Genomic DNA, 20,912 nt, shown 5'->3' on the forward strand with positions numbered 1-20,912 from the left:
CTGAAGGATATTTGCCCAACAACTGCCTCTCCAACCTGGGCCTGGATCACCTTTGTTATTGATCTTTGTAGCCAAGGATGATCATTTCAAAATGATCATATAATCTTCCTCATTTTTTCTTTTGTCTTCCTTTACCTCCGTGAATATGCATATAGTTTACTCTGGCTTGCCTATTTTCATTGCAAGGCTCTGTTTCCAAATGAATACGTTTTTCTTGTGAAGAGCCTCTCTCTGTTTGTTATTTAGGTTGATAAGATAAATGTGAACATTTGAGAGCTCAGGTAAAAAGGCCTTAGTTTATATTTAAATTGTTTTCACCTTTAGTTGCTTACTTCCACTACAACTTGCAGGTGGGCTTTGAAAAGTTCTTGGAATAAGTTTGAGCTTTGATCTTGTAAGGTTCATTTAGCAGAGATTCTCAAAATGTGGTCCCTGGACCTGCAGCATCAGCATCACCTGGAGGTTGTTAGAAATGCAAATCATCGGGCTTCATTCCAGACCCTGAGCTGGAAACTCTAGGGGCAGGGCCAGACTCTCTGTAGCTGAACAAGCCATCCAGGTGGTTTTGATGCAGCTAAAGTTCTGGAATCACTAATGTAGCCCCATTTTGAAAACTTGGCTGTACAGGCCTCCCTAGCTGGTAAGATGCCAGCATTTTTTGTTTGTTTGTTTTGATACAGGGTCTTGCTCTGTTGACCAGACCGTGACCTGCTGGGTTCAAGCGATTCCCCACCTCAGCCTCCTGAGTAGCCGGGACTACAGGTATGTGCCACCACCATGCCCAACTACTTTTTTTTTTTTTTTTTTGTAGAGATGGAGTTTTACCCCAGGCTAGTCTCAAACTCCTGGACTCAAGCAATCTGCCCGCCTCGGCCTCAAAAAGTGCTGGGATTATAAGCATGAGCCACTGTGCCCAGCCCTGCCAGCTTTGTATAAGCTGAGGAGTTTTTAGAAATACCTAGACTCAGGGCAAACCTCAGACACTTAAATCAGATTCTCTGGGAGGTGAAGCTCAGGCACTGATATTTTTAAACTCTCTACAGATGGTTCTCATGTGCTGCCAAGTTAGACAACCGCTGATCTAGATCAAACTTTAATGTGCACGTGAATTACGTGAATTACTATGAATTAGTCTGCATAGGCCTGGGGTGGGTCCTGAGCTTCTGCATCTTTATCAAGTCTCTAGGAGATGCTGCTGCATCTGGGCTGCTAACCACACTTGGAGATACGAGGTTTTGGAGAGCAGAGGAAAGACCATGAACCATTCACCTAGGGGTTGGTAGTCCTGACTTCCGAGCCAAGGTCTGCCTTCATGTGGCTGGCACCCTGCTTGGACTCCTACCTCAATTCTTTGGGCCCAAGGTTTGTCCTGCCTCAGAAGAATGTCAAGAAAATTGAGTGAGTAATGCAGAATTGTTTCTTAAAGTGTATGCAAATGCTCTGTGAATTTAGAGAGTATGTGGATGCACATTACTAAACTTTAATAGTTGTGAACATGTTGTTATGAGTACTTAGAACAAGTAATAATGGCTTTTGATGTATAGTAGTAATAAAACTTCCTTTTAAAAGGCATGTATTTAAGTTTCAAAAGTGGGGCTATTTAAAAATTATGAAATAAATAATAGCAGAGGTAATTGACAGAGCAAAATTATGAAGGCAGGATGAGAATGACTCAAGTTTGGGAAATGCTGAGAAAGTAGATGCCCAAGGGCTATGAAAACTTAAAAAAATAGGTAGCACTTGATTTTAATTGGCTGAATGAGATGATGTGTTTGATCATTTATGGGGTTGGCATTTGGCAACATGCACTGGGTGGCTGGGATCACTGTTTATTAAAAAATATTTGAGTGTCTACTTTGCACTAGATACCCTTTTAGTCTCTTGGGAAAGGGATTGGGAGGGGCAGGCAGGACAAAAATCATGTGTGCCCACAAGAAAATTGCAGGAAGACAAAAGCCATGAAATAAACTCTGTGCTTCTAATTTAATATTTTTTCTATAGATTATGAGAAAAAAGTTTTGCTCACGGTCAGCTAGGAAAGCTGTCTTAGCACAACCATTCATTCTTGCACAAATCAAAATCAAGAGGAGTCGGAAGACTCCATTCTGACAGCTTCTAATGGAGAAACTAAATTTATTGGACACGGGGAAAATTGCTGGGCTCTAGGGCCTGTGCTCATTTCTTGAACTAGATAAATGGTCTTGGTGTAGCATAATACCAAAACGTCTTGTCGCAGCCCAGAAGGACAAAACTCAGTGAGCCTGAAAAGGAAGTCAGTGACTCCAGCTCAACATAAGAATGTTCTGTGATTCCTAAAGAAGGATGTAGGAGTGTGGCACAATTCAACCATAGTCTGTGGCCCTGTGCCTCAGGCTTGACATGAGTGGGATTTCCCAGCTGGTCATTTTCTCCTTATCTATCTAAGACATTGGGAACAAATTACTTGACCTCCTCTTGGCTTCAGTACTCCCACTCATCAAATTACAGGACTGGGCAGTCGCTAGACTCTCTTTAGGCATCATATTTTAGTTTCTGTGATTTTAAATTTGAGAAGGGGTGTCTAAGGGAGAATACATAGGGGAGGGGGAAAGGCTTATTAAAAGTGTAGTTAGACACTGAATTTTTAAGAATCGTATTTTGTAACAACACCTGTACTTAATCAGGACTGATAATCTTACCTGATGATAGCACCTGGAGGAATGGCTGCATTAAAAAATGAAAATGAAATAAAACAAGACCTTATTTGAACTTAGCAATAATGCTGATTCCTCTTTTTGATTTGAGGAGGTTATAGCTGTTGTAAATGCTTGAATTGGGTCTGCCCAGGCAAGATAGTCAAGAGTCCATGTCTGATGAATTTAAACAATGTAGACAATAAAAAGGGTTGCTTAAACTGCCCGTCTTTTACCAAAACACATTTGCAAATGAAGAATAACACTTCCATTTAAAAAAAAATTGAGATGAAGTCTTGCTTTGTCACACAGAGCGGAATGCAGTGATAAGATCTTGGCTCACTGCAACATTTGCCTCCCAGGTTCAAGTGATTCTCCTGCCTCATCCTCCAGAGTAGCTGGGACTACAGGCGCCCACCACCATTCCCACTTCATTTTTGTATTTTTAGTAGAGACAGGCTTTCACCATATTGGCCAGGCTGGTCTCGAACTCCTGACCCCAGGTGATCCGCTGACCTTGGCCTCCGAAAGTGCTGGGATTAGAGGCGTGAGCCAACAGGCCTGGCCAAAAAATTTCCATTTTTAATTGCAGGGTCTGGGGAATTAAAATGCATCCATAATTTCTTGTGTCTCTCTGCTCGGGCTTGCATGAATGCAGAGGGATGGGGAAGACTTCTTAGGCAAGCATCCCCCTCTTGTCACCTGCCATCTGGGGAGAGAGGGCTGTGATTTATCTCACTTTAATCAGGAAGGACCCAACGGGAGGATGGAGAGGTCTGATGGCTTTGTTGCTCCATGTGGGAAAGAAATGGACAGAGTGAATTTGTGTATGATCCCTAAGGAGAAAGTGTCTTTGTGCTGTATCTCTTTTTGACCTGGAGACCCTGAAAGCAAGCTAGTTACAAGTTGAAATAGGCCGTTTCTAAAGTGTGATTTTGTTTGTGTTTGGGTCTTGATTACAAAGGAAAAACAAAACAAAACACTTAATTTACATACACCAGATGTAGTGCAGGATCCCCTGGGCTATCTTTTCAGGTATCGGGGACCTTCGATGAAAGTCACCTTCTCATCTCGGAGTCATTTCCTATTGTTTAGCAGAGCCTGATATTAACATTTCCTTCCAACTGTTTGCTGGAATCTGTGTGTTCCCTTCAAGTGATGCATATGAGGTGCACAGGCTTCCTGCCACTGTCATCCTAATCTTTCCGTGGAGACAGAGGAGGAGAAGGGAGACTGCTGAGCCAGGCCTCAGCTCGCTTTTCTTTCCTGACTCAGTCCGGCTCCTCTGCACTTCTCAGCTCTTGCTGTAGGTGGTGATGTTTGACCATTTTCTTCATGTGAACCGCCACACGGTAATATAAATGCATTCAGAGGATGACCTGGTATCAAAAAAAAAATTCCTTTTGATTAGTAGAATCAACTTATTTCTCCACATGATACTCTTCCCACTGAGACACATGGAGACAATTCTGACTCGTTTAGGTTTGCAACCTTGAGATTTCTCTCAGATGCAATAAAAAAAAAAAAAAATCAAAGCATTTTGAGTGGCACAGTGGTGCCTAGTGCACGATCATGTTTGTCTGCTAAAACATAAAAGGGAAACTGGTGGGTTTGAGGATGCCCAGCAGCATGACAGCTGCCAGTGTAAATGAGCAGTGTAGAGAGAGGGGAGGCAGGAGGGGACTACAAACTTCAGAATATGAGCTGATCGTTTATACATTAAAAAAAAAAAAAAAGTCGAAAAGGGAGCCCAGGATGGTACAGGAAAAAGGAGAAGGGAAGATTTGCCTTACAGTTAATCAGGAGAGTCCATAAGGGCTGATTACATGTGTGAAAGCCTTCAGTTCTTTTTTTAAAAAATGTGAAAGTTTGTATGTATGTATGCATAGCTCTGTGTATTACCATTATTGCAATCAGCAAATGGATTTACTTCCTTTATCTCATGGGCCCCTTCCCACTCACTCCTGGCAGCCCTTTTTCCTTTCTCCTTCATTCCAGAACACCAAAGAAGAGATGCGCTTCCTAACCCTGGCTCCAGGGGACTTTATGCAATGTAAACAGTGCATCTCTAAAGTGGCTCACTGCTTAGAGAATATGCGTCCCATTTTAAAACTGTGACTCCTTTATATTTTGCAGTGCTTATTTTAATAAGAGACATTGGACTTGTGACTTATTTTTCATGGAGGAGTGAGCTTAATGGCTGAAAGTAATCGATAAACTTGTTTTTCCTCCGATGCCATCAGTCAAGGTCCTATGGCAATAGTAAGAGGATGACACTGGGCTGGCACCCCCTCCATAACATATTTGGACCATTTTCTCCCCAGAATGCACATGCGATAGCTTTGGTCTGGAGCGTTCTGGCAAAAGAGAGATGGTGTACTTGGTTTCCTTCTGTCACACTTTTGGTGAAATGAATTAGACTTTTAAATCAGGAAACTCAGCGAGATGAGTTAGATTTTTACACAAGAGCAGTGGAGGACTTCCAGCTGGTTGGGGGAATGATACGGAAATATCTTGCTAAATCAGGGTCTGGTGGAATGTTGCTCCCCTGGCAGGCTCCTCTTCACAGGGAGCAATCTGTGGGTTGCTTATAGAACAGCAAGCAGAAGGCATAGCATGGTCTTGCTCATGGGAAGACCCGGTGGTTCAGATGTTTGTCATTAGGAACTGGGTGTGGGCTTTTTCAAGTTAAACTGAAGCAGCAGTTCTATTAGGAAGAGCCTCCCAGATCAGCATCTTCTGTTTCTGGATACTCTCCCTTTGAAAAGCCAGATTTCAGCAAAAAGCATTGCTAATGGTGAAATTGCACAATTGAAACCCTATGGGAGCAATGGGAAAGATGGAGACAGAGGTGGTTATATCGTGTACTTGAACAGTTTATTTAGAGGCTGTTGACATGAGAATAACAAGCCAAGACAAACAAAAATACTCATTTTGGATGAAAATATCATCTTTTCATGTTATCATAGATAGCTGAGTCCTAAGACTTATACAGAAACACATTTTCCTAACGAGTGGATGATTTTTTCTGGTTGTGCAAGTAATATCCAAATTATTATACAAATTTTTGACTCGGGAGCAAACATTGTATTGCACATTGAGCTAATCACTTACCCTTTCTAAGGTAAGCCCTCACCTCTGTTTTCCCTTCATCTTGTCATTTCTGTTTGTTGGGTATAGGTTTCCTGTTGGTTCTTTCTATTGGCTCTGATGTAACATGAATGAAGCTCTTAACATCCTTTCAGACATAAACACAACTTAGCTCATTCTTTCTGAGTTCATGTGGAGGTTTTCTTGCCCCTGAGACTTTCACATCAGATAGCTGGATGTTGCTGTGTTCAAGGCTCTATATGTTGATTTTGTGTTCTACAACTTTACTGATTTTACCTATTAGTTCAGTTCTAACAGTTTTCAAATTTTATTTGTTTCTGTTTTTTAAATATTGAGTGTTTCATTTTAGAGTCGGGGTTAGATGTACAGATTTCTTACACAGGCGTATTGCATGGTGCTGAGATTTGGTCTTCTAATGATCCCACCGCCCAAGCAGTGAGCACAGTACTCGATAGGTAGTTTTTCAACCCTTGCTCCCACCATCCTTCCCTCCTGCCTTTGGAGTCCCCCGTGTCTATTGTTCCCATCTTTGTGTTGAGTTCTAACCTTTTTTTAGTGAAGTTTGTAGGGTTTTCTATATATAACAAGATCATGCTGTCAGCAGAGACAATTTCACTTCTTCCTCTCCTATTAAGATGCCTTTCATTTCTTTCTTTTGCCTAATTACCCTGAGAAGGGGTGTCTGTGGGCATCCATGTCTTGTTCCTGATGTTAGAGGAAAAGTTTCAACTTTTCACCATTGATTATGGTGTTAGCTATGGGTTTGTCATATATGGGCTTTATTTTGTTGGGATGCAGTCCCTCAATACGTGATCTGTTGGATGTTTTTTTTTTTTCACCATGAAAGGGTTTTGAATTTTGTCAAAAGCTTTTTCTATATCTGTTGAGATGTCCATATAGTTTCTATCCTTTGTTTTTCTAACATGGTGTATTATATGTATTGATTTGCTTATGTTGAACCATGATTTGATCATGGTGAATGATTCTTTCAATGTGCTGTTGAATTTGGTTTGCTAGGATTTTGTTGAGGAGTTTTGGGTCTATGTTGATCAAGGATACCAGTCTGTAATTTTCCTTTCTTGTAGTATTCTTGTCTGGCTTTGGAATCAGGGTAATGCTGCCCTTGTAAGATGAGTTTGGAAGTGTTCCCTCCACCTCAACTTTTTGGAAGAGTTTGAGAAGGACTGGTATTCTTCTTAAAATGTTTGATAGAATAAATCTGGGAAGCCATCCGGTTTTGGGTTTTTCATTGATAGGAGACATTTTCTTACTGATTCAACCTCCTTGCTTGCTATTTGTCTGTTCAGATTTTTAAATTTCTTCATGAGTCAGTCTTGGTAGGTTTTATGTGTCTAGGAATTTATCCATTTCTTCTAGATGATCCAATTGGTTAGTGTTTCTTAGGATCCTTTGTATTTCTGTAATACTGGCTATGATGTTTCATCTTTCATTTCTGATTTTATGCTATATTGAAAACGTGAGGCATAGCAGAGAGGGGGCACTGCTCAGGACTTGGGATATAAACTGGCAGATGTTAAGGTGGGTGATTCTGGTTAACTCAGAAACTCCAAAGTCCTGTGTAGAAGAATTAACTGCCTGTACTCTCCTAGTAATGTATATCCTTGGTCAAAAAAAGACTCAGTTGAGAATGTTGGGTGAAGGGACCAAATCAATATTCATCATTATATTGAAAACAAGTCAGATTGACTGTGGTCTTTTGACAGCAGGTCAGTGGCTGAATCTATTAGAACAAAGTTAGGGCAGGTTCAAGGGAGAGTCCTGAGATCGTTATTCTTTGTTTCATCCAACCTTGCTTTTCAGTTTCTTCTCCCCATGCCTCCAGGATGTCCCTGCACAGCCTGTAGGGTCCCTTCCTTCAGTACCTTGCCTTACTAAGGGGAGAAAATGAGTTTCCCAATGGTAGCATATATTTAGCCTTCCAAGATTTCTATTTCTATTTTAGGGGAGCTCTAGGAAAAGAGCAGATTACTCTAAATCCCCAGGTAAAAATCTGAAATAGTGGAATTTCATATGACCAGGAGACATATTTTGGGGCAAGGGAGCTTTTCACAATCACCTGGACATTCAGGCACCTGCTTCTTCAATGCCTAAAATATGCCTTCAATTTAGTAGGTTAATTCCTCTTCCTCTTTTTCAAATTTCAAGACAATACATGTAGTGACTGAACAATTTGAATCCAAGTTTCACTATTTAACTGCCAGTATGACCTTGGGCTAGTCACTTAATCTTTTCAAGGCTCAATGTCATCATATAAAGTAGAAGTACAAATAATCCCTGACTTACAATATTTTGACTTATGATTTTTCTTTTTTTTTTTTTTTGAGACGGAGTCTCGCTTTGTCTCCCGGGCTAGAGTGCAGTGGCCGGATCTCAGCTCACTGCAAGCTCCGCCTCCCGAGTTTACGCCATTCTCCTGCCTCAGCCTCCCGGGTAGCCGGGACTACAGGCGCCCGCCATCTCGCCCGGCTAGTTTTTTGTATTTTTTAGTAGAGACGGGGTTTCACCGTGTTAGCCAGGATGGTCTCGATCTCCTGACCTCGTGATCCACCCGTCTCGGCCTCCCAAAGTGCTGGGATTACAGGCTTGAGCCACGGCGCCCGGCCGACTTATGATTTTTCAACTTTAAGAGAGTTTGAAAGCAATACACATTCAGCAGAAGCTGTACTTTGAGTACCCATACAACCATTCTGTTTTCCACTTTAAGTACAGTATTTAGTATATTACATGAGATATTCAAAGCCCACTTTATTATAAAATGGGCTTTCTGTTAGATGATTTTGCCTAACTGTAGGTTAATGTGAGTGTTCTGAGTGTGTTTAAGATAGGCCGAGCTAAGCTATGATGTTTAGTAGGTTAAGTGTATTAAATGCATTTTCAGCTTACAATATTTTCATAAGTTTACTGGAATATAGCCCCATTGTAAATTGAAGGGTATTTGTAGTAATGATATCTCTTCAAGGGGACTTTGTGAGCCTGTCATGGGAAAATGCATACACAGATGCATATAAATATGTAATCTTTCTTTCCCATACCTAGGATATTCTTTAAGGATATTCAAAAATCTGGAAACAGTTGCCTCCAGGGAGATAAATGGTGGTGGGTTGGGAAACTTTTAACTGTATACCCTTTTGTACCTTTTGAATTTTGAATCAGATAAATGTATTATCTACATAAAATATTAAGATGAAAACATCACTGAATAACTTATCAGGAGGTTGGTAAACATAAAGGAAGGCCACAGTATGGTGACTATATTTTATTCAGTGTGGGTCACTGTTGGGCACTTCATAGAGCTTCTTTCATTTCATCCTCACAAGGGCCGTAGGAGGAAGGGGCCCCAGAGGGATTCATGGTTAGAACAGCAGAGTGGGAGCATTTGGCAGCTATATTCCGTGTAGGTGATAACTTTAAAGATATTTTTGTTATAAAATGTTTCAAACATACAAAAAGTATAGAGAAGCAGTTTTCTATAGTTATTAAATGTTTTTAATGGGCAGTCATAGAAATTATCATCCAAAGTGAGATATTCTTGAGAGAAAAAGGAGGTTCTATTGATAATTATGGTGGGATAGCAAACTTAAGATGAACAGCTCTAGACAAACTGGGTTGTATGGTTCCTGGAAAACAAGGAGTACTGTAAATGTGAGTCCTGCCTTGTGCTTCTTCCTGGCCCACATTCTCTCTCTCCCACCGAGAAAATATGATCTTGATAGAGATATTCATTGTGGCAAGGCAACCATGGCAAACATGATCTAGATACACCATTCAAGTTTTTTTTTTTTATACTTTAAGTTCTAGGGTACATGTGCACAATGTGCAAGTTTGTTACATACGTATACATGTGCCATGTTGGTGTGCTGCACCCATTAACTCGTCATTTACATTAGGTATGTCTCCTAATGCTATCCATCCCCCCTCCCTCCTCCCCACAGTAGGACCTGGTATGTGATGCTCGCCTTCCTGTGTCCAAGTGATCTCATTGTTCAATTCCCACCTATGAGTGAGAACATGCGGTATTTGGTTTTCTGTTCTTGTGATAGTTTGCTGAGAATGGTGGTTTCCAGCTGCATCCATGTCCCTACTAAGGACACGAACTCATCCTTTTTTATGGCTGCATAGTATTCCATGGTGTATATGTGCCACGTTCTCTTAATCCAGTCTGTCACTGATGGACATTTGGGTTGATTCCAAGTCTTTGCTATTGTGAATAGTGCCGCAATAAACATACATGTGCATGTGTCTTTATAGCAGCATGACATAATCCTTTGGGTATATCCCCAGTAATAGGATGGCTGGGTCAAATGGTATTTCTAGTTCTAGATCCTTGAGGAATTGCCACACTGTTTTCCACAATGGTTGAACTAGTTTACAGTCCCACCAGCAGTGTAAAAGTGTTCCTATTTCTCCACATCCTCTCCAGACAGTTCAAGTTTTATGCTGGTCCTACCTATGTGTGTCTCAGGAACTTTCCAGAGATTCCTTTGAGTGCTTCTAAATTTTGCATAAATGGGATGTTGTCACTTGTCCCTTTTTTAAACCAGTAAGCCATTTTCCCTTCTCTTCCTGGAAAATTAAAGGAACAAGAACTAGGAAATAATGTATTAGTTAAGGTTCTATTGATTGAAAGCAACAGAACCTAATTCTGGCTAGCTTAAACCATGGTAGGATTTAATGAAGAATGCTGCAGAATCTTAGGTATCTTATGGTTGGGAAAGAGGAAGTTCAGGCAGTTCCTGGGATATTAGCAACAGGTAGCTGTCAATTAACTGCCCCTGCACCACCCACTGCTGCCGCCATCAATATGGCACACCACAATGGCTCCCAGCCTCTGTATGTCTGGGTTCTAGTGTTCAAATTCTAGAGACAGCAAGAGAAATTGCATTGAGTCAGGCATCCTTCCCTAGGTCACCCTCCCTGTATATGGTCAGAAATGCAGGATTATGTAGTAAAGACACAGATGCTGAGGGCCCACTTCACTGTATTGAGACCATTTGCAGAGGAGGGAAAATTGTGAGCTATGCACTTAAAGAGGTGATAACCATAAGTTTGCAGAACAAAAAATTGGAGAAGAGAAGGATAACACTATGCTACGATTTCTTCTGAAAATGGACTAAGGGAATAGCATTTCCATTTGGAAATTCTCTCCTGGCATTTCAGTATTTATGGATTCCTGAATTCTGAATTCTGAGAAAAATCAGTTGAGAAATTAGGAAATTGGCGAGAAACATTCTAATTTTCCTGTGAGAATTACAGCTTAATAGTCAATATAGAGAACTTACTGGCTTGAAGAAATGCACTGACTTGAAGATGAGGAAGTGCTGACATGTGGAGATGAAAGTTAAGCTGAACTGGATAGGAGCAGTAAAGGAGCCTCAGTCAGATTTTCTTGTATCTGTTGCTGTGTTATAAGTGTATGTTCATGGCCTTGTCCACTGCTACCAGTGAACCATTTCTGCAAATAAACTTTCATGTGTTCATAGGCATAGTATATGTTTTACAAATCCTATGAGAGGTGTTCTAAGAAATGCCAAGTTTTAGAAACAAAATATGCCCTTAAATCGGCAATTTTGACAGTGGCTTCATTCTAGTGCTGTTCATCTTGCCAGGAGATCGGAATATTATGTTACTTAAATAGTATTGGAGGGGATAATTGATGCCTTGTTAGTATAACAATGTCATGTAAACAATGATTAAAGTATTAAGTATTTGTGATGTTACCTATCAACCTTTAAAGGACTTTTCTTTACCATTTATTTGGTGATAACATTCATTTCTTTTTAATGTTTTCTCTATTATCTTAATGTTGGATTTTATAATCTTGTCATAACATGTTGGCTCATAATAATAATCATCATTTGTTACATCTTTTTAAAACAGAAGACTACTAAAACTTCATATAATCCTATTACAGAAAAAACAATTATTGACTTGTTATAGTCACATATTATTTTTCAAAAACTTATAAGTGTTATGAAAATCATATGAATTTGGGAATTCCCAAGCATTTGCAGAAATTCTATTTCCTTGTTCCCAAATCCCAGTGATTAATATCTGCCAGGAGTCGGAAAACGGTGAAAGGAAGTAACATCCTATGTTGGATACCTGGTAGGGTTAGTGAAGAAATGTTATTGATGAGCTCTATGTTACTGTCATGAATGATGCCATTGAGGAAGTCACATTTGTTGAGAGGAAGGCGGATACACAGAGTTTTGCTGCTGTCTGTTGGATAAGAACCTCCTGGTCGATATCAGCTCCTACTGCAAGTCAGAAAAATCAATCCAATGATAAATGAAAAGTGACCAATGTGCTGGGAAATAACTTATGTTTTGGCTTCAGAGGAAATTTTAGAAACAGTGCAAAGTGAAACATAAAAACAAACTATGAAGAGGTTCATGAATTTCCCTCTGAAGCTGATAGCCATATTTTAGCAGATGGAGCTCCTACCATTGGCACAACTTGGGCTGAAACAGTGTGTCCAGGAAACCCTATGTTAAAATGCAATGTGTTGGGAATATTGTTCCTCTATTTGCTTGAGTTAATTTTCAAATTAGTGTACTCTAGCTCAGCTGTGCTCTGAGGAATGAACAAAAGATTGGTAGAATCTGATGGAGAACACTGGTCAGGCAGGCCACATAGAATCCCTGGGGATGGTGGTTCCTGATAAATGGGGGAGGAGGACCCGAGCCAGGCTTGGGCTGGGCTGGAGGAACATAAAGATGGGATCTACTCACAACTCCCAAAACGGAGGGGTCCTGATAACACATTATTTCACTCTCAGCCATGCAAATTCATTATTTTTATGGATGAAATAGCTTTAAAAAACTAATTTACATGGGAATGTTAAAATATTTTTATAGAGATTTTTGGGAATCCCCTCCTAAAGCCCAAACATAAAAACTACCAAAAAAAAAAAAAAAAAAAGGCTAAGATTGCAAATGACTGATGGAATATAATTTAAACATGGAAAATATATTTCCTCTTTAATAAAGATCTAAATTATACCCTTTTTAGGAGGCTTCAGAAATGAAATTCAACTATTAAAAAAGTATAGAGATGCCTTTAGAAAATAAACTTTTCTTTTGCTGTATTATATAACAAAGAACTTTGATGAGAATATGTCCAAAGTTTTTAATAGTCGATTACACTGATGTTTCTAGGTATTATGGAGAACACCTAGAAATTAAATCTTCATCTTTGGCAGACCAGAGGGCTATTATTTTTAGGTAAAACAATTAAAATCTGCTTTTAATAAATCACAAATTTTGCAAGTTAGCCATTAACAGTAAGTGCCTTTCAAAGATGGGCCCAATACATAAAGAAGCCAGGAAAACATACCTGCATTAGTTTTGCCCATCAACTTCTTATGCTGGCCTCAGGAGATGTATTAACAGCATTCAATATTTTAAGTAGGCTGGATGTGGTGGTTCATGCCGGTAATTCCAACACTTTAGGAGGCTGAGGTGGGAGGATGGCTTGAGGCCAGGAGTTCGAAACCAGCCTGGTCAACATAGTGAGCCCCTCGGTCTCTCCGAAAAGAAAAAAAAAAAATTTGGGTATCCTGTGGCTACCTCCAAAAACAAACTCCAGAGGAACTGGATATTTTTGTTTGTTCGTTTCATGTGTTGGGATAATGGCTTCTTTTGCAGTTACTTACAAAGCATTTAAGGGTCAGTAAAAATATTTTTTCATCCTTAATAACATGAATTCTCTAATTTGTATGTGATATAATGCTAGATATTGTGCCAAAAGGGTTACATAGACATAATCCATGCCCATTTTCAAATATAATACTAATATAGAGAATAAGAATCATTATTATTGTAGTAATTATTATTTTAGTAATAGTAATAATCGTAACAATTACATCAAACACTTATTAAACGCTTATTATGTGCCAGGTACTGTGCAAACAATTTCCACAGATTAGCCCTTTAAATGTGATCATGAGCCCCATGAGTTAGGTAGCATTATGTCCATTTTATAGATGTAGAAACTGAGCTTTGAAGAGGGAAAGTAGCTTGTGCAAGGCCATGCAGGCAGTCAGTGATAAGGGTGGGAAGCAAGAAGTTGAAGTCTGAGATGTAAGTTCACAGACACAAGTACACAAACATTTATAAGATACTCGTATGACATGTGGGGTTGCTTGAAATAGATAATTGATTTTCCCCAGCACCAGAAAGTGTTTGGACAGATTTCAAAGGGATCTAGCACTTCCTTAGAGGATTGCCCTGTGACATTTTTCCGTGTGATTTTTCTGCCTCTTGTCTTATACTTTTGGCATTTCTTCTGCTTTTAGAGGCTATGAGTCAACAGCATATTTTTAGTACCTCCTGTGTGCCTAGAAGTGGCCCCTGACTCAATGGGAGTGTATAACTACCATGGGCCAAATCGATGTGCTTTCCTGTCAGCCAGGGGAGTGTGGAAGAACACGCTCCCCTGATTCCAACAGAACTTGCTGCCACTCTGATGTCTTCATTGTAAGGTCTCTGAATGAATGTTCAAGAAATTCATGTTAAAGGCACGTGGCATATGTGTAACTTGTAAACATTTGTGTACTTGTCTCTGTGTCCTTACACCTCAGGTTTCCACTCTTTGTTTCTCACCTTTACCAGTGACTACCTGTGTGCTGTGTGGCTTTGGACCAATTGCTCTCCCCCTCGAAAGCTCAGTTTCTGCATCTGTAAAATGGATATAATGCCATATATACATAGATATAGATATACATACACAAATATAGATACACACATGTGTATGTACATATACATACATATACAAACTGAAATATATAGTTACATAAATATTTCAGTTTAAGTCTCAAAAATCACTGGAGAGTATTTTTATAATGCCCTTTGGCAATTTTACCTGCTGCCTTTGCACATTCTGGTGAATTTCTAAATGGAAGTCTGACAGAGATTAATCTTTTAATGCATCATAAATAAAAAAGAAAATCACAGAATGATATAATTGGAGAGGACTCTGGGTATCTAAAGTGTTTCATGAAAGATTAATGTCCTTGATCTGTTTGTAAGTGTTTTGGAAAAATCCTCCATGGTCAAATAAAACTTGGCAATGTTGGATTGAAGTCAAATAGTTTTTTTTTTTTTCCTGCAGAACTTCACAGTCTTTAATATGCTAATGTGTTTTGTGAATCTACAAGACAAGGAATGAAGTGTTTCAACGCTTACTTTACCCAGATTCTCATTTTGGGACAGGCTGGTCAAGCTGAGTCAGCTAGTATATTCTCTAGATGGAGATGATGGCTGATGCCTTTTTGAGAGCAAGAGAGTCCCCAGGGGAAGCAAGGATATATCAATTGCTCCTATTTCGTGCCAAGGATCCTCAGTCTCTAGAGACTCAGAGAAGGCTGAAAGGCTACCCTAGGCCATCAGGGCTACCATTCATTGTGACCCAATGCTACAGAGAAGCTCTGAGCTCAGTGCAAAGGAATGACCAGCCCTTGAGAATCAGGAAAATTTATTTGTTCCTGACCTAGTCCACTGAGGACATACAAGGAGTGGGGCGGGGGAGTGTCACCAGCTGTGGTTATAAGCCAGTGTGATTCTCTTTCACTAAGAAAACTGGTCCCTGTGAATTTAGGTTGGGAAGCACCAGGTTAAAAAATGTTTAGGCCAGGAGTGGCCACTTACTCCAGCCTGGGTGACAGAGTGAGATTCTGTCTCAAAAAAAAAAAAAAAAAAAAAAAAGGTTGTCTTCTACTGAGAACCTCTCAGAACTCTTAATACGAAAGTGTGCATTGTGAAGAATGGGAGTAGAGTGTACAGGAGTTTTAAAAGCTACTTGGTCATGAAACTCTCGCTTTGTGCAGGATTTGAGGGGCACTAATATTCTGAGGAAAATACTTTGGGAAACACTGATCTAATCCAAACTTCTCATTTTACCAGCAAACAACTGTGGGGCCCTCTCAGTTTCCTTTCTCCATCATTGTGACAAATTCATTGGAATTAATTCAATTAAAACTGGGATCAGTTTTGAAGAGATTTATTTAGCAGGTAAACCTCTTTTGTACATTTCGAGGGAATTTTGAGTTTCCATAGTCAAAAACCACAGATCAGTTTAACCAACCTTTATGGAATATCACCTATGCCCAAAGACCCTTTAGCTACAGTGATGGTCTACAAAAATATAAACTGTAATTCTTGCAATACAGGAGATTAGTAATAATGGTAAATATAACGATGATGACACCGTGAATAGCTAACATTTATTGAATGCCTTTCTATTAGGCACTTTACTAAGTATTTTAATTCTCCCAACAATGTATGAGGTAGGGATTATAATAATTCCCATTTTATAGTGAGGACCCTGATGTTAGGAAATTATCCTAACTTAAACGTTAGGTATAAGCATGAATAGAAAGGTGTTATCAGCCTATAAGATATTCCTTTATGAGTGATACAAGTGCTATATAAATTCAGAGAAAAGAAAAATAGTTTTAGAAAGCCTTGATCAGTGAGTGTGAAGTACGTGGTGGCCCAGTTACTGTGTGGTTGCCCATCTCTCCTCCCTCCAGGGATCAGCACCCCCTTACTTGGGAAGAATTTTTTTCCTTTTCACTGTGAGGTTCTCTCTGGCTATACGGTGGGGCATATTGCCTCATTCTAACCCTGTTCCTGTCTTTGAGAACCTTGAAATTTGAACCAAGGGAAGAAGATTGCCTCTTGAATGGTAATTCTCTAAAATCTAGTCTGAGATGCTGATGCCTAGTCCCTGGGTCTGTGGAAGGAGCTGGGCTGTGAGAGCTGAGAATGCTGTTGATGTCAACAGAGAGGCAGGTGCTAGGAGCAGAGAGATGGAGGCCTGGAGGGTTTCTGGGCATCTCTGAGGCTTAGGGGTTGAATCATTGTCTTCGTTGCTGGAACAAAGGACTTACCATACCTGCTCTTCTGGGAATGAAACTGTCCTGCTTTGCAAAATAAAATGTCATTAGAAAGAGATCTGAAAAACCCCACACCACAGAGATGTGCACAGATCCCTAGAAGTATTCAGGTTCTGTCTGTTGGGTGCTAAACCAAGACCCTCAAGTATGTTCTAAAGAGAAACTGGTGTGTGTAGGCTGTGCACTCCCAGGGAGATAAAAAATTTGGAACTTTATGGGTTGGGCTTGGTGGCTCACACCTGTAATCCCAGCACTGTGGGAGGCCAAAGCGGGTAGATTGCTTGAGCTGAGGAGTTTGAGACCAGCCTAGGCAACATAGTGAAACCCCATGTCTACAAAAACTACAAAAATTAGTTGGGCGTCGTGGGATGTACCTGTAGGCGGGAAGATCGCTTGAGTCCAATAGGGAGAAGGTGCAGTGAGCCATGATTGTGCCACTGCACTCCAGCTGGATGACAGGAACTTTATGGGGGATGGGATGTTGGAGACTGAGTGGAGACTAGAGGAAAAACAAAACCAAAAACAACCTCCCCCGACTTGCCATACCATTCTTTTTAAAACAAGTTAATTGACAAATTAAAATTGTATGTATTTATGGGGGTATAAATGTGATGTTATGATTTATGTATACATGTAGAATAATTAAATCCAGAGAATTAATATAGTCACCTCAAAACCTATTTTTTTGTGGTGAGAACATTTGAAATTTACTGTCTTAGCAATTTTGAAATATATAATGCTTCACTGTTAACTACAGTAACCATGCTGTGCTGTAGATCTCAACAAAATGTATTCTTCCTGTCTCAACTAAAACATTGTACTCTTTGACAACATTTCTCCATTCCTCTCACCCCCTCCAAAAACACCCATTCTTTATGTTGAAGAGAATGGCTAAAAAGTCCCAGCCAGTTTCAACTGACAGCTTCAGTGTTTTCCCCATCACATTTCAATGTTATTAATAAAAAGGGGAGGGGGGATATATAATTCCCACAGGCTGAAAGTACCATTGTAACCACTTTTTTGACTTCACAGAAAAAGTCCTCTTGTTTTCATCTGTAAAATGGGAACTGCATGAATACCATTCTTCTTTTCTTCAGCCTGCAAAGAAAAAACAGATGCAAAGCCTTTTATCAATTGCAAAACGGTATACAATGTGTGTTATTACTCACAGTTGTCTTACTGTGACCAAACACTTTATGACCCTGCGGCGAGTCAGCCGTACTCTCAGGAAGTGGACAATCTTTGGGGAAGGAGAAGCTGCAGGATATTTCAGGATGGTAGCCTTGGTGGGTCCAAAAATTCTTTGAGAGAAATGGGAGATAGAACTTTCTTCCTGCTTTGGGTTTTATCCTGTTAGTCTTTTCTCTCTTCACTCCTATTTTCTATGGAGAATTTCCTGGTTTTGGAGTTTTGGTGAGTTTTATGGAGAGGAGGCAGAAAATCTTTAGCTCCAGCAGAATGAAAGGATACATGCAAAGGAACCTAGCACAGTACCTGGTACCCAGTTCACTTTTAACTTGGTTTTATTCGTTCACTCCTGGTAGGACATTAATAAGGGTTTTAGCCCCCTCCTATTGAAAACGATTAATTCAGTTAAGAGTCCAGACAGTGTGGACAAATACAGGGTAGGACAAGCCTGTTTCTAAAGCAGGAGCTGGGTAGGGAGGGTGAGAAGGGCGGGAAGAATAGGGAAATACGTGTCGTCTGTGTTGCTGCTGTTGCAACCACCACAACAAACAAACAAGTGAGAAAAAAAAAGAAAAAGAATTGTCCATACCGGAAAGTGTGCTGTTTTGGAAGACGCTGGGGAAAGTGTGGATGGCTCCAGTGGGTCCTGTTGGATTGAAGTCTGACAGTGGTGATTCCCTTCAACAAATGGTCGTGGTGGGAGGGTACACACACACACACACACACACACACACCCCACACGCAGCGCCCAGCCTCCGATTTCAGCGCTGGCAGGAGATAACCATTCTCGGCTCGCCTTTCCAGGGTTATTTTTGGCTGGGGCTGTTCGCTGATGGCAAAAGGTTTCAGCCCCCTCCCAGCTCCCTCCCTGTCCTTGTTCTGAAGAGAAACTGGTGCGTATAGGCTGCGCACTCCCAGGGAGACCTGGAGAGGGGCCGGGCGCGCGAGCGGAACCCGGACTGCCCAAAGTCTCGCCTTCCCGCCGGCTGTTTTCTGGCGGAGGGTGTGCCCCGGAGGGCGGCGATAGCGGGGGAAGGCTGGGGCCAGGCGCGGGTGGAGGCGTCACCGGGGTCGGGCTAGCAGGCCCTGGAATCGGGCTTTTGGGACACCCCGAAAGTGAGTCCAACTTGGGAAGAAACTGAGGGCACCTCGGGCGGTCTGGCAGCAGAGAAGGTGGGCGGGAGAAAACTTTATAGGAAGGCAGAAGCAAACTCTGCCAAGGGAGTCAGTGAGCGGCCTCGCGGAGAGGAGGGGCGGGCGCAGCCAGGCTGGTGAGGGCCCCCCTGGCAGGCTGCAGATTCCCTTGGGCTCAGGGAGCCGCAGCAAGACCGGCCAGGAGGCGCCATGGAGGGGAGTCCCATCCCGGTGCTGACGGTGCCCACCGCACCCTACGAGGACCAGCGGCCGGCCGGCGGCGGGGGTCTGCGGCGACCCACTGGCCTCTTCGAGGGCCAGCGCAACTACCTGCCCAACTTCATCCAGAGCGTGCTGTCGTCCATCGACCTGCGCGACCGCCAGGGCTGCACCATGGTGGTGGGCAGCGACGGCAGGTACTTTAGCAGGACGGCCATCGAGATCGTGGTGCAGATGGCCGCGGCCAACGGGGTGAGTGACCGGATGCCCCTCGCTTCCCGCTGCGCGGCCGCCATGCGCTCTCCTAGCCCATGTCCCCCGACTGCCTCCGGGCCCAGTTGGGAGGCCCCCGCCCGGCTCCGCTGCCTCACTCCGGCTTCCTCACCCTCCAGTGCCCCACCCCCGGGGCACTCGCAGCCTCCCTGGCGCATCCCGGACGCCGCGTTCTATTAGTACCCACCGCCCCCAAAAACCTTGAGGGGTCTCCGTCGTTCCTGGAGCCACTCCGGGCGCCCCGGTCTCTTCTCCGACTCTGGCCACATCCCGCACCTGCTCATTTTTCTTTGGGACATTGTCTTGCCCGGCCCTGTCGTTTCCAAGGCAATTCCGGGTTTTCCATATTGTTCCCAGCACGTTCACTGCCCACCGTCCCCACACAATCTTCTTTCGCAGGCTCCCAACAAAGTCCCCCTGGCCCATGCCCTTTTTGCAATAATCTCCCAATCCCCTAAATCTTAGCTCTGCTTATTTAACAGTAGTGGTGTCTCAGAACACACACATACATACACACACACCATCCCTGACTTATTTGGCAAGAGTGAGCCCTGAAGGTTTTTAATATTTTGGTTATTTAACCCGGTGGAATTATTGAATGATTTATTTAATTAGGGTAGGGATGGAGTGGATCAATTTGTTTGATGTTAAACAGCCTGAGCTCGCAGTTCCCAGGAGGCATGTTTCTAAATGGTCTGAAATGAGATTTGCAGTGGTTTTCTTAATGCAATTCCCAACTTTTCTCCAAATGCCTTTTGGCATTTGACAACATTTCATGCCTCTTCCTCTTTCGGTTTGCATCCTTGTTTCCTCTCCCTTCTCCCACGACCTCAGTAGTCTTCTTTTGCAATCCAGATTCTCAGACTTCGGATTTTTCTCCCACTGCCCCTTTCCTCACTGTCCTGTAACTAGAAGCACCTTTTGGTATAGCCCCATATCCCAGTTTCCTCTTTCCCAAGTCCGGCAGCATCTCAAGGACCTCTACAGGAGGGATACCTAATTTCAGAGGTCTCTGAATTATCTGCGGAAAACATTGTCTAAAAAAGTAATTTCATCCTTATTCATGCAACCAGACCCACACTCATAGAATTTTTCTTTAATGGAAAGTCTCTTGCAGATGAATAAATGAGTGTTAACATATTTAAAAGCAAAATTGAACAATTCCCTGGCATTTGAATTTTCTCCTTCCTTCCAACCCTCTCCTTTTCATTTTCTCATTTATTATTTAAAACATTTTTAAAGGATCTCCATGCTTCGTATTTATCTACTATAATTCCTCTTCCTCAGTGTCGCAGGGATGGGGAAAGAGGATTTTTTAAAAAACATAATAAAAAACAATTGGGAGAAACAGGGCCAGTGGTGTTGGGGTGGGTGGTGGAATTGTGATTTTTGACTCC

General features: G+C 41.7%; 1 protein-coding gene and 1 long non-coding RNA gene across 3 annotated transcripts in view; one reads left to right on the top strand and one right to left on the bottom strand.

Annotated features, from left to right (window-relative positions):
• Positions 1–17,366: 17,366 nt before the first annotated feature.
• LOC111543329 lies at positions 17,367–19,958 on the bottom strand. 2 transcript variants are annotated; one of them, XR_002731818.2, is made up of 3 exons: positions 19,823–19,958; positions 18,479–18,535; positions 17,367–17,799 (listed from the first exon to the last, which is right to left on the bottom strand). It is a non-coding gene; the product is annotated as an uncharacterized LOC111543329 (long non-coding RNA). The 2 variants fall into 2 exon arrangements; XR_002731817.2 differs by lacking the exon at positions 18,479–18,535 and having other exon boundaries at positions 17,391–17,799; positions 19,703–19,958.
• PGM5 (phosphoglucomutase 5) overlaps positions 18,855–20,912 on the top strand; it is a 186,644-nt gene continuing 184,586 nt past the window's right edge. The window contains exon 1 of the mRNA XM_023213229.2: positions 18,855–19,494. Coding sequence (XP_023068997.2) covers positions 19,234–19,494 — 261 coding nt within the window. The 5' untranslated portion in view covers positions 18,855–19,233. The remainder of the gene's footprint in view (positions 19,495–20,912) is intronic.

Source organism: Piliocolobus tephrosceles, chromosome 14 (genome assembly GCF_002776525.5).
Source record: "Piliocolobus tephrosceles isolate RC106 chromosome 14, ASM277652v3, whole genome shotgun sequence".
Classification (NCBI taxonomy): Eukaryota; Metazoa; Chordata; class Mammalia; order Primates; family Cercopithecidae; genus Piliocolobus; species Piliocolobus tephrosceles.